The 13,846-nt window shown below is 38.5% G+C and overlaps 1 protein-coding gene across 1 annotated transcript in view; it reads left to right on the forward strand.

Moving 5' to 3' along the window:
• The window catches only part of ARHGAP19 (Rho GTPase activating protein 19), a 29,739-nt gene that overhangs the window by 1,428 nt on the left and 14,465 nt on the right, over positions 1-13,846 (forward strand). The window contains exons 2-5 of the mRNA XM_042780821.1: positions 5,159-5,424; positions 6,794-6,874; positions 8,316-8,525; positions 12,770-12,996. Of these exons, the coding sequence (XP_042636755.1) occupies positions 5,159-5,424; positions 6,794-6,874; positions 8,316-8,525; positions 12,770-12,996 (784 nt within the window). The remainder of the gene's footprint in view (positions 1-5,158; positions 5,425-6,793; positions 6,875-8,315; positions 8,526-12,769; positions 12,997-13,846) is intronic.

Raw genomic sequence — 13,846 nt, forward strand, 5'->3', positions numbered from 1 at the left:
TTTTCTTTAGTGACTGCCTTCAGAACCCACATTCATAGTTTTAAATTTTTATATGAATTCTCATTGTGCATTATCATTTTAGAGGAAAAAAAGAATCTAGAAACAACCAACTAAGATTGGGCAGTTGATTAAAATTATGTAATCATTTTTCAAGGAAGTGGTGATGAACTTTGAAGTTTACTCATGCCTTGTTTTCATTATATCAATATTGAAAGGTATCCATGTATCATTGGCAGAGTGTGTTGCAGATTAGTTCTGTTTTAGAGGTGTTTTGTTTTCTGGAATAGTGCTTTGGATCTGGGGTGTAGCGGAAGACTTTTAAGTTGTGATTGTTTTTATTGTGGGAATGTTTTTATGAGTCAGATGAACTTCACCTTTGCCTGAGATGTGATGACTTGTCCCTTCGGAGTCGTGTTGTATTCATCAGTTATATAATAAATTAATTTTATAATAAGAATTAGAACAAGCCATTAAAGTTAATTGTTGATAGAAAAAAACAAGTGATGTGTCTGCTACAAGGGATGGAACAGTAATAACTGTAACAATATATAAAAAGTGAAAAGAGGTATAGTAGTCAGGCATTGGGAAACAAATAGGCAAGAAAATATTCTGAGAGTCAGAGGAGCTCTGGCAGGAGTACAGCTCAATATAATGTAGGAGTGGAAAAGATCAAGCTAAGATCAAGGGCCAATAGAACATATCTGCTCAGTATCATTTAGTAGATAAACCAAAAAAACAAAACATCAAGTTGACAGTGTCTCTATAGGACAGAGTAGCACTGCCCCTTAGAGTTTCTAAGGCTGTAAATCTTTGCAGAAACAGATTGCTTCAGCCTTTTCCCTCAAAGCAGCTGGTAGGTTCAAACCACTGACTTTTTGGTTAGCAGCCCAGTACTGCATTCTCCTATGCGTATTACCAGGAAGGCTTTAATTTAATGATTGATTACCCATTTACTGTGTTAGGAGTCACAGGTGCAGGTCTGAAGTTTAATCAGGTATTTAACAATAATAATTAAGGATTTGACTGTTTTAATAGGAAATGTGGTCTGTGGGTGGGCCTTGGAGCTGGTCATTCCAGTCCCCCTCCCCCCAACACACACTTAGAATTTGCATTTCAACCTGATATACTGAATCAGAGTCTCTACATTTTAACAGGTATACATACCTAAGAGCCACCTGGGGGTGTTATTAAAATGTAGACTCTGATTCAGTATGTATAGAGTAGAAAAGCAAATTGTCAGCAGGGGATCCAACCAGAATGAACCAGTTCCAAGCCCTGTATCCATGACTACCATTTCTAACATACTGTTGGAGCTGTGTTTCAAGATCTGTCCTGAAGTACAATGCTGTCAGTGATAGGATAATATACATATGCATACAAGGAAGAGGTTGGACAATCTACTTCCGTAGTGATACTGCCTCAGAAACCCAAGGATGGGTGCAAAAGAGGCAAGGAGGCCACATGTTCTGACCTCCTCTAATCTTACAAGAGGAAGACAGGATTACCAGCAGTAACCCAAGGCCTATTCCTGCCAGGCCAGACATGCTGCCTCCCTCCAGCCCTTTCACCAACCGTTCCTCCCAAAGCACCACCACCTCTCTCCTGGGTCCGATAATTCGCTGCAGTGGCCACACAGAGCTCACAGATTATGAGGTTTATTAGGGAAGCACCAAGCTACAATTTGAGTTCAGAAAAAATGCTCAGTCTCTCTCCCAGCCCACCGTCCCTCAGCTAACAGTCTCTCACAGTCTCTTTCCCTGCAGTGCTGGTCCCTCGGTGTCTCACTCAGAAATGCATCTCTCTTGTGTCTCTTTCCCAGCAGCACATGTCTTGTTTAGGAGCGCGTGTCTCTTTCAGCAGCACGTCTTCCTCCACCAGCAGTCAGAGAGAGTTCTGCCTCTAGGAGGCCTCCTTTTGAGCCCGGCAGGGTGGTCAAACTAGCCAATTATAGTATCAGAACTCTAAGCACCTGAGAGAGAGTGAGCACCTCCCAGAACATTGTTTTGTGCCACCCCCAACAATGGGTCACTATTAGTTGGGTCCGACTCGACGGCACATAACAACAACATAATGAAGACCCGTTAAGGAAGATGACTTGAAATATTCAAATTTCCACACCGACAACCAAAGCCAAAGATGAGGAAATTGAAGATTTTTACCAACTTCTGCAGTCTGAAATTGACCAAACAGGCAATCAAGATACATTGGTTATTACTGGTGATTGAATGCAAAAGTTGGAAACAAAGAAGAATCACCGGTAGTTGGAAAATACGGCCTTGGTGATAGAAATGATGCTGGAGATTGTGTGATAAAATTTTGCAAGACCAGTGACTTACTCATTGCAAGTACATTTATCAACCACATAAATGGCGGCTATATGTATGGACCTTGCCAGATGGAATACACAGGAATCAGATAGACTACATCTGTTGGGAGCTCTGGTGGCACAGTGCCTACGGCATTTGATTGCTAACCAGAAGGCTGTCAGTTCAAACCCACCAGCCACTCCTCAGAAGAAAGATTGGGCAACGTACTTCCATAGTGATATCACCTTGGAAATGCAAGGAAGGGTCACTGTAAGTTGGATTCGACTTGATGGCAGTGAGTTTTTTTTTTTTTTTTTTTAAAGGAAAGGGGTGGTGGAAAAGCTCAATATCTTCAGCCAAAACAAGGCCAAGAGCTTACTGTGGAACAGACCATCAATTGCTTATATGCAAGTTCACGTTGAAGCTGAAGACAACTAAAACAAGTCCACAAGAGCCAAAATATGACCTTGATTATATCCCACCTGAATTTAAAGACCATCTGTAGAATAGATATGACACATTGCACACAATGACAGAAAACTAGATGAATTGTGGGATGACATCAAGAACATTACCCATGAAGAAATCAAAAGGTCATTAAAAAGACAGGAAAGGAAGAAAAGACCAAAATGGATGTCAGAAGAAACTCTGAAACTTACCCTTGAATAGAGAGTAGCTAAAACAAATGGAAGAAATGACAACATAAAGGAGCTGAACAGATTTCAAAGAGCAGCTCCTGAAGACAGAGTCAGTTATTATAATGAAATATGCAAAGACCTGGAGTTAGAAAACCAAAAGCAAAGAGTGCGCTTGGCATTTCTCAAGCTGAAAGAACTGAAGAAAAAATTCAAGTTGTGAGTTGCAATATTGAAAGATTCTATGGCAAAATATTGAACGACACAGGAAACATCAAAAGAAGATGGAAGCAATACACAGAGTCACTGTATCAAAAAGAATTGGTCGATGTTCATCTATTTCAGGAGGTGGCATATGATCAAAAGCCAATGGTATTGAAGGAAGAAGTCAAAGCTGCACAGAAAGAATTGGTGAAAAACAAGATTCCAGGAGTTGACAGAATACTCACTGAGATGTTTCAGCAGACGAATGCTATACTGGAAGCACTTACACGTCTATGCCAAGAAATTTGGAAGACAGCTAGCTACCTGGGCAACTGACTAGAAGAGATCCATGTTTGTATCCATTTCAAGGAAAGGTGATCCAACCAAAAAAATAAAAAACAAACCCAAAAAACCAAACTCACTGCCATCAGAATATGGAAATTATCGAACAGTACCATTAATATCACATACAAGTAAAATTTTGCTGAAGATCATTAAAAAATGGTTGCAACAATATATTGACAAAGAACTTCCAGAAATGCAAGCTGGATTCACAAGAGGACGTAGAATGAGGGATGTCATTGCTGATGTCAGATAGATGTTGGCTGAAAACAAAGAATACCAGAAAGATGTTTACTTGTGTTTTATTGACTATGCAAAAGCATTCAGTTGTGTGGATCATAACAAATCATGGATAACATTGAGAAGAATGTGAATTCCAGAACACTTAATTGTGCTCATGAAGAACCTGTACATAGACCAGGCGGCTATTGTTCAAACAGAAGGAAGTACATCAGGGTTATATTCTTTCACGATACTTATTCAATCTGTATGCTGAGCATATAATCCAAGAAACTGGACTATATGAAGGAACATGGCATCAAGATTGGAGGAATATATATGTGACATGCAGATGACACAACCTTGCTTGCTGAAAGTGAAGATGACTTGAAGTACTTACTGATGAAGATTAAAGAATACAGTCTACAGTATGGATTACACATCAACATAAAGAAAACAGAAATCCTCATGAGTGGGCCAGTGAACAGCATCATGATAAATGGAGAAAAGATTGAGGTTGTCAAAGATTTCATTTGGCTTAGATCCACAGTCAACAGCAGTGGAAGCAGCAGTCAAGAAACAGATGACGTATTGCACTGGGCAAATCTGCTGCAAAAGACCCCTTTAAAGTGGTGAAGAGCAAAGGTGTCTCTTTGAAGACTAAGGAGCACCTAACCCAAACCATGGTATTTTCAGTAGCCTCATGTGCCTGTGAAAGCTGGACAATGAATAAGGAAGACCAAAGAAGAGTTGACACTCTTGAATTGTGGTATTAGTGAAGAATACTGAAAGTACCATGGACTGCCAGAAGAATTAACAAGTCTGTCCTGGAAGGACTGCTGGAATGCTCCTTGGAAATGAGAATGGACAGACTTCATCTCACCTACTTTGGTCCTGTTGTCAGAAGGGACCATTCCTTGGAGAAGGATATCGTGCTTGGTAAGGTGGAGGGTCAGTGAAAAAGGGGAAGGCCCTTAATGAGATGGACTGACACAGTGGCTGCAACAATGGGCTCAGGTATAGCAAGGATTGTGAGGCTGGCGCAGGACCTGGCAGTGTTTTGTTTTGTTGTACATAGGGTTGCTATGAGTCAGAGATGACTCACCAGCACCTAACAACAACAACCACGTTGGACCTGGGAACTTGTTAGTGATCTGTATGTGTCTAGGGTGTATGCCTAAAATTAAGAGGCAACTTCAGGTTGTATCATAGAGGTTATTTGGCATCAAACTAAACTACTAATTAATTACCTTTTATTAAGGTGGCTAAAATCTAAATAGCAACAAACCCAAATTGTCTTCTTTCTGCTGTCAGCAGATTAAAGATTATGTTTTTTAAAAGACCAATGTGTAGAGTAAGCCAGAGAAAGCATAAGTATTGTGTGGTTGAGAGGGCATGAGAGACACGTACAAAAATCCCTCTAAAGATTTTTCCATGTTTCATTTTTTTCAGAGATGCCATCTGCAATTTTGTTATCTGCAATGACTCTTCCCTTCGAGGTCAGCCTGTTATCTTCAACCCTGACTTCTTTGTGGAGAAGCTCCGACATGAGAAACCTGAGGTGTTCACAGAGTTGGTGGTCAGCAATATTACAAGGCTTATTGATTTACCTGGAACTGAGTTGGCTCAGCTGATGGGGGAAGTGGATCTTAAATTGCCAGGTGGGGCTGGCCCAGCATCAGGCTTCTTCCGGTCTCTAATGTCTCTCAAACGAAAAGGTAGGAGACTGAAAATGAGTGAGTCTCTGGCTTCCTGGGCTTCGCTCTTAACATCTACACATTCTTAACTGAGGAATCACCATTACCATAAAGCATTTTGTGTCAATTTTGTAATTTTCATATGTAGTGAAACCTTACATAATAGTGATAAAAATGATAAAAACAGTCAAAGTAAAGAAATAATTATACTAAAGCAAATATATTTAGCTTCTAGGAGATGCAGTGAGTAAGTGGTTATCAATGCCACGTTTATTTTCACTACTTCCGTATAGATACCACCTCGGAAACCCAAGGAGGGGTTGCTATGAGTCATGGCTGTGAGTTTATTAATAGTGTAATAAAATGATACTTTTTAAAAATGTAATACAGCTGGAGAATACAGTAAATAAAACTTGAACATTTTTTAATTGCAGTAGTTCTCAAATATTTTTATTCTGTGGAATGATTCGGTAAGACAGATCTCTACGAATTGTTCCCAAAAAAAGCCTTCCCAGGAAATAAAGAAATTGTAGCACTGCTTTTGAGTGCCTAAATAAATCATTAAGATAGGAAAAAATGTTTAAATATTGTAACAGATCAGAACTGTGCCAACTACAGTGGATAATCTGTGATGCTTTGACAATCTTGGCTCTTAAGTTCTGATTTTTGTTTTTAAATTAGCTATCAGCATGCAACCAGGTTTACTGGCCTAATATAGACTGGTGGAACCCAGAAGACTGTGGCCCTTAGTCATTCTTCAAGCCTGGAAGTGAACTCAGCCCCATGACTCAAGTCAAACAATAGACAGGCATAGAAGGTGAACAGTAACACAGGGAGGTACACACTACTTAGAATAATCAACCTTTCAGATATGAACAGTAGCTTTTGATAAATGCTGAAGGATAAAGCTCGTAAGGTAGGAAAGAATAGGAAGGAAAGACAAATGGAGACAGGAAGCACAGGGAGGAAATGGGAAGAGGGCCATTACATTGTAGACATTGCAGTCTGTGTCGTGAAACAAAATGTGTATGAATTGGTTGATGGAAAACCAATTTGATCTGTTAACGTTCACTTATATATCAATAAAAGTTAAAACAATTTTTTTCAAGAATTTTTCAACACACACACACAAAATAAATATCAACATGTTAGGCATTGCTACTTAAATGAGAAGATGGTCTTGGCTTCAAAGAACCTATCATCCAAATTTAAACTTGATCAGAGTTGAGAGTTCTGATTGCTTTCTCTTTGCACTTCCAGCTGTAAGGCTTTGTTTACTGACTGTGCAAATATTTGCTGAAATGTAAAACCGTGCTTAAATGGATTTCAGTGTGATGGATTTGTATTGTTTGTATAAAATCTAGCCTTGTCTTATCATATGTTTTTATAGAAAAAGGAGTGGTATTTGGATCCCCGTTGACAGAGGAGGGCATTGCACAGATATACCAACTGATTGAATATCTACACAAAAGTAAGACTACTCAAAATTTTGTTCTTTGTTCAACGAAGATGGTCAGTTTTCTACTGAGAGCTAACTGCCCTGAGTTGGGAAAGTAGGTGCCAAATACCCATCAACAAAAAAATTAACCAGCAATAATTCCAGGTGGCAAGTTTCTAAATATATTTTCTTTTAACTTTCATTTCATGTATGATTTACTTTAGATTTTCAAAGATGTATATAAATTAGATAATGTTGGTGAAATCCCATTTTGTCTTAACTCAGAAAGATATTTCTTTTGGAAAATCATTCAAGAATCTAACATTTACTCAGGGAGCATGATTTATCACCAAAGATACTTTTCATCTCCAGAATTTTATGATTAAAATACATTACTTAATTCCATTTTCATGTTTCAGTAGTCATACTGGCCATGTCATTGCTCTTGAGTGTTTGGCACAACTGAGTATATGTGAAATGTGTGGCCTTATGTGGTGCCAAAATTTAAGAAAATATTTTCTTAATAAATTCAACACAAACATTTATGGTGGATTCTGTGTGGGATATGGTGCTACTAGAGCAGAGGTTGCCTATTGGTAACCCAAGGGCTTGAGTCATCTGCATTCATGTTTTGTTTGGTTTGTAAAGGATTAAATTAAAAATAAAATTAGTTTTCAGTGTTTTAAAATGGGGAGAGTCCAGGTGTACAGCTTCTTTGGATAATAGGAAGATCTCCTAGCATCCTTGGGTTCTGTTGTCAGTCTAGAGCAGAGGTATGGGCTCTTCACTACAGTTCCCGTTCATTAATTTATTAGTACCTGGATTTGAACTTAGACCCTTGAATTAGATAGTTATAACCAAGAAGACTATGTGCCTAAGCTAGAAATAAGAGCTTTCTCTTCTTTTTCAGATCAGACCAAAAGTATACTTCCATCTTTTTTTCTTCCCTTAGATTGGTTTAGGACATAGTTTGGGGAAAGAATAGTTTAGTTGGGATAACTAAGCTTCTGGGAATCTCTTAGACAGAAAGGTGACATGACAGGTTACAGTTGGAGCATTGCAGAGGCTCTATATTCAGTTTGGGCTAGGAAAACAATTTGCAGGTGCAACAAACCTCCACAGATGAAGTCAGCTCCTCCAAAGTCTGGGACTACCAAGAGGAGAGGGCATTTAGGGAGATTAGGCTTTTCTTCTAATTTATTTTCCAAGCTCATTGTAACCATTGGTTAGGTTAAATTCAGTCTCCAAGAGGCCGAATGAATCCTAGGAGGACCATCTTTTAGTCTGGGAGATCTCCAGGTGCTCTGAGGTGGTCAGATAAGTCCCGTCAGAGGGCTAGTTGGTTTTGAACTCTGGGAAAAAAGGCAAAAACCTCCCTCAAAGTTTTTATAAATGACGTTTTAAGAGTAAAATGTCTTTTACACTACTCATCTGAATAATTATCTTTTTGCTTCTTTTTTGCTGTGCTAAGCAGACTTACGAGTAGAAGGTTTGTTTCGAGTGCCAGGGAATAGTGTTCGGCAACAGACATTAAGGGATGCTCTCAATAATGGAACTGATATTGACTTGGAATCAGGGGCATTTCACTCAAATGACGTTGCTACCTTGCTGAAGATGTTTTTAGGAGAGTTACCAGAGCCCCTGCTGACGCATAAACACTTCCATGCACACCTCAAAATTGCTGGTGAGTATAGAAATTGGGACAGATATGCAATACGTTTCTTTGAATTTAGTCAAGTCCTTTGGAATTCTCTGTAGTAACCCACAGCAGTACTTCTAATATTGGTTACGACTCAGTGATATTGTGGGGCTTTTTTGGGTACTCAGTAAGTACTTGCTCAGTTAAGTTTGACGTAATCAAATGTTTTTCTTGAAGATAAGGTCTGTGTTGTATTTATTTGTGTGTCCCCGATGGAGCCTAACACAATGCTTTGTGTATTACAGTTGTTCAATAAATGTGTGCTGTTCATTGGGTTGACAGATATGCATGAGATTGTTACTAGTTTGGTGTGGTAGCTTTGGTTGGGGACTGTTGCTGAGTATTACCATGCTTCAGTTGAGTTCATCTCTACTTTTGGAAATTAGTTTTTTTTTAAATCATTTCAACAACATTTTTTATATGTACAATTCAGTCATCAATTACATTCATCATGTTGTTCAACCATCATCACTCTCTGTTTGCAAATTGGAAATTCATTTTTAAAAATGATTTGTTTTCTGAATAGGCGACACATTTATAGCATTCAAAATTCAAAAGGTTCAAAAGAATATACAGTGAAAAGAGTCCCTTCCATCCTGTTTCCCAGCACTAACTTCTTCCCAGAGACAACTAGTGTTACTGGTTTCTAATATATCCTTGCAGGGATATTTTATACACTTATAAACAGATGCTTAACCTATATTCTTTTCCCCTCTTTTGTGTAATGGTAGGCCATTGTACACATGGTTTTGTGGTTTACGTTTTTCACTTAATGTATCTTGGAGATTGTCCCCTTTTTCAGTTCATGAGTCATTTCCTCATTCTCTTTTATGCCTCCATGGCAGGGAATTCATTCTTAAACTGCATCGTTGTTATATTGCTGTAGGCTCTAAGTGCTTCCAGCATCAAAATCCATACTGCTTTTACTTAGGCTTCTGCCCTTGGACATATCCTTTCATCTTTCTTCTAATTTTAGGGAAAAAATGTATGATTTTTTTTTAATACTTTTTATTGCCTTAAAACAAAACAAAACAAAACAAAAGACCAGCTTTGAATTTCTAAAATCTAGTAAGATCAGACTTTTTTTTTTAATCAGTTGAAGTAGCAATCTAGATGATACAAATGAGTAGATATTACTGGAATGTTAGATAGTTTTCCTATTATTTTTGGGAGACATTAAGTTATTAATCTTTGAAAAAAATTGGGAAAATATTGACAAACTCTTTGTATAAGTGTTCACATGAAGGATTCGTGCTCAGTTTGCTTTCCTGTTGAGTTTGTTTAGTGTGGTATTTGAAATCTCCCCTCTCCTATCCTGAGATTCACTGCTCTTTGGGATCATATTGAGGTTGGGCACAGGTGTGGTATTTGATTAGCCTTGCTGATATCTGGGAGGGATTTTCGTTTTCAATTTCATGTTAACAGGGAATATTTCTAGAAATATCATATGACTTTCCAAAACCTGGAATTGTTGTGGAGGTTAAGCAGCTTAAAGAGTACACTATAATCATTTTTAGGTCTATATAAAATTATACCCAAAATTCTTATTATCTGGGGACTTTTAAAAAAATTTTTAAATTTTTATGTGATTTGGGTGAAAGTTTACAGAGCAAATTCATCTTCCATACAGCAGCTCACACACACTTTGTCTCATGACATTTACTGCAATTTCCTACAATTCAACAGCTCTCTTCTCCCTCTCTCTCCTCTGAGGACTGTTTTTATTGATAATTTTCATAGCCTATTAGAGGAGAAACAATGATTCTGGCTATAGGGGCATGATTTCTCTTTTTTTCTTTTAGCAGTACTATATCTCCATGGGGAAAGTGTAGTGGGTGACATCATTAAAGTAAAAAAAATTCATTAGCAGGGTGTTCCTAAAGCAGAGCATCATCCTTGCCTTAAAAGCTTGTCATAAGATCATATGTAAATTATAGCCAGTTTAGAGATTCTAGTCCAAGTGCTGTAAGTGGATTGCTTTTACTCCTCACTAAATGACTCTCCAGTTATCTGACATTGCACATTGATGACAGTAGTCAAAAATCTACTGACTGTTTTGTGCATTAACAGTATATGTCTGGCAGTAATGAATGCACAGGTGTAAGGCGAGATAATGCTGGCTGTGATGGTTAAGGATATTTTGTCAACTTGGCTGGGCCGTGGTTCTCAGTGGTTTGGCAGTTATATAATGATGTAATCTGACAGTTATATAATGATATACACATTCTGTTTTGAGATCTGATGTGGTCATCCTCCGTTTTTGCATAATGTGGATTTTCACATAATGACCTGATCTTTGGAACCTAACCATAGTGATATGTGAGGAGTGGGTATATATATAAAATATAATTCACATATCATAAAAATCACTGTTAAAGTGGTTTTTAGTATATTCACAGAATTACGCAATAATCACCACTATGTAATCCAAGGAGGGGTCGCTATGAGTCAGGTTTGACTCGACGGCACATAACAACAACAACAACAAATGTAATTCCAGAACATTCATGACCTCAAAAAGAAATCCCATACCCATTAGCAGTCACTCTCCATTTCTTCCCCAAGCCCCTGGCAACCATTAAACTACTTTCCGTCTTTATGAATTTGCCTATTTTGAACATTGTGTATAAATGGAATCATACAGCACATGGTCTTAAACATGTGACTTCTTTAACAGCATGGTCCAGGGTTCATCCATGTTCTAGCATGTATCAGTACTTCATTCCTTTTTATGGCTGAATAATATCACATTGTAGGAATGTACTACATTTTGTTTATCCATTTTTCAGTTGATGGATGTTCTGGTTACCTAGTGCCACTCTGACAAAAATATACCACAAATGGGATGGCCTTAACAAATAGGATTTTATTCTTACAATTTGGAGACTTTAAGTCCAAATTCAAAGTGCCAGGCTCTAGGGGCTGGGTGAAAGCCCCTCAACCTTGGGGTCCAGCTCTGCCTCCTGCTTCCGGCCCACTGGAGCTAGAGGCATTTCTTCACTCAGAAGCTGCTGGCTGCTTAGGTTGAGAAGCCCCAAGTTTGACAAGTAAAACAGCACGGTCCCGATACTACCAAACTATACAGCAGGCCATTAACTTAAGTCCATTGTAAGTCCCAAGGTTGGCAGAGCATGGCAAGCTGCTGAGCAATGACACGGCTACATGCAGGGTCCAAGTGTGCCATAGGCTAGAGACCATTCCCTAGGCTTCTCCTTAAATCTAGGAAGCAGACCACATCCCACATCTCAGCTGCTTGTGATAGATCCTGCAGTGGAGTTGATTGCCAGTCTCATCATGGGGATTAACTATCACCAGCTGCCCAGCCACTCAACCAGGCCCAGCCAAGTTGACACACAAACGTAACTACCACAATGGACATTTGAGTTGTTTCTACTTTTTGGCTTTTATGAATAATGCTGCTATGAACATGTGTGTGCAGGCTTTTATGTGGACATGTTTTCATCTTTCTTGGCTATGTACCTAAGAGTAGAATTGCTGGGTCATATGGGAACTGTATGTTTAACTTTTCGAGGACCTTCCAGTCTTATTTTCATTGCATCGCACCATTTTACATTCCTACTAGTCATGTAGGAGGATTCAGTTTTCTCCATGTTCTTATTCCACTCACCTCTTGTTACTGTCAGTCTTTTTAATTTTTTTTTTTTTTTTAAATTTATAACCATCCTAGTAGCTATGAAGGAGCTCTGGTAGCATAGTGCCTAAGGCACTTGACTGCTAACCAGGAGGCTGGGGGTTCAAACCCACCAACCACTCCTCGGAAGGAAGGTTGGGCAATCCTACTTCCGTAGTGATAACTGCCTCGGAAACCCAAGGAGGGGTCGCTAGGAGTCGGGGCTGACTCAATGGCAAATAACAACAACAACAACAGTAGCTATGAAGTGTTATCTCATTGTGATTTTGATTTACATTTCCGTAATGACTAATGAAGTTGAACATCTTTTCACGTGCTTAGTGGCCATTTGCATAGTTTCTTTGGAGAAATGTCTATTCAAATCCTTTGCCCATTTGTAAACTGAATTATTTTTTATCTTTTAATTGTTGATTGTATTGGCATTATTTTGCTATAGTCTTTAATTTTGTTTCTTTTTCTTTTTTTTTTTTTCTGATGGGAATAGAGATGATAATAGGATCAGTGATATATATATCTATCTTTCCTTGTTATTTTCTTCCTCCTGTGTAATAACCTCATTTTTTTTTTTTTTTTAAAGATTTGATGCAGTTTGATGATAAAGGCAACAGGACCAATATACCAGATAAAGAGAGGCAAATTGAGGCTCTGCAGTTGCTCTTCCTTATTCTCCCTCCGCCCAATCGTAACTTGCTGAAGTTACTGCTTGATCTCCTATATCAGACAGCAAAGAAACAAGACAAGAATAAAATGTCTGCCTATAACCTTGCTCTAATGTTTGCACCCCATGTTCTGTGGCCAAAAAATGTGAGTATTGGGAGAGACTAAAGGGAAGAAGAAAAATTGCTTGGTTTTCTTGGGCTGGGCCTCAGCTTGTGGCCACACCTTATGAGGTTATCAAGGGTCCAAGGTTTAGTGTTCAGCTGTATGAGGTTAGGAACTTATTTATTAGTTCATTCAAGAGTTATCAAACCTGAGGGGACCAGTTCTTGTTAACTTCGCTTGTAAATCAATCTGATAAACTGAAATAGCAATTTATTACTTGAAACTCCTAGTGGAGAACTATAGCTACTAACTAATCAACTAGAATACTCATTTTGGCTGATCAGTGTGCATTCCTTCTTAATAGGAAAGCCTTCTTAGGAAAACAAATTAATGTCTGAAATTTGTGTGGTGAGTATAAATAGAGAATAGAGCTTTACGATAGACAACACACAGAGTAATCCTGCTTTGTCTTAACTTTTCTATTTCGTACAGATACAGTCTCCTTGGATAAAGCTGAATGTGTTTCTTTTTACTAAGACCATGGTCTGCTAAGTGACTTACATGAGAAATAAAGTCTCTTGAACCAATTTTTGATTTGGAGGCACATAGCTTCATTTGTCTGCCCACCCATAATACAGGGTACCTGGGTTGGAAGCTACAAGCCAGCTATGTGACATGTCCTCTATCCTTTCTACTTAGGCTTCTTCTCTGCTAACTGGGCACAATAGTACCTTTACCACTTACTTCACAAGGCTGGAAAGATAACAGAAATAGCCAGGTTATCGTGACCTATGCAGATTTTTGGGATTGTGAGAAATGAGAAAAGGAAGGTAAAGGAGAGAGTCTGTGGAACAATTTACCTAACAAGTAGCTGGGGAAAAATACAAAGCTC

Source organism: Orycteropus afer, unplaced genomic scaffold (genome assembly GCF_000298275.1).
Source record: "Orycteropus afer afer isolate SDZICR_OR568_19922 unplaced genomic scaffold, OryAfe1.0 scaffold00064, whole genome shotgun sequence".
Taxonomy (NCBI): domain Eukaryota; kingdom Metazoa; phylum Chordata; class Mammalia; order Tubulidentata; family Orycteropodidae; genus Orycteropus; species Orycteropus afer.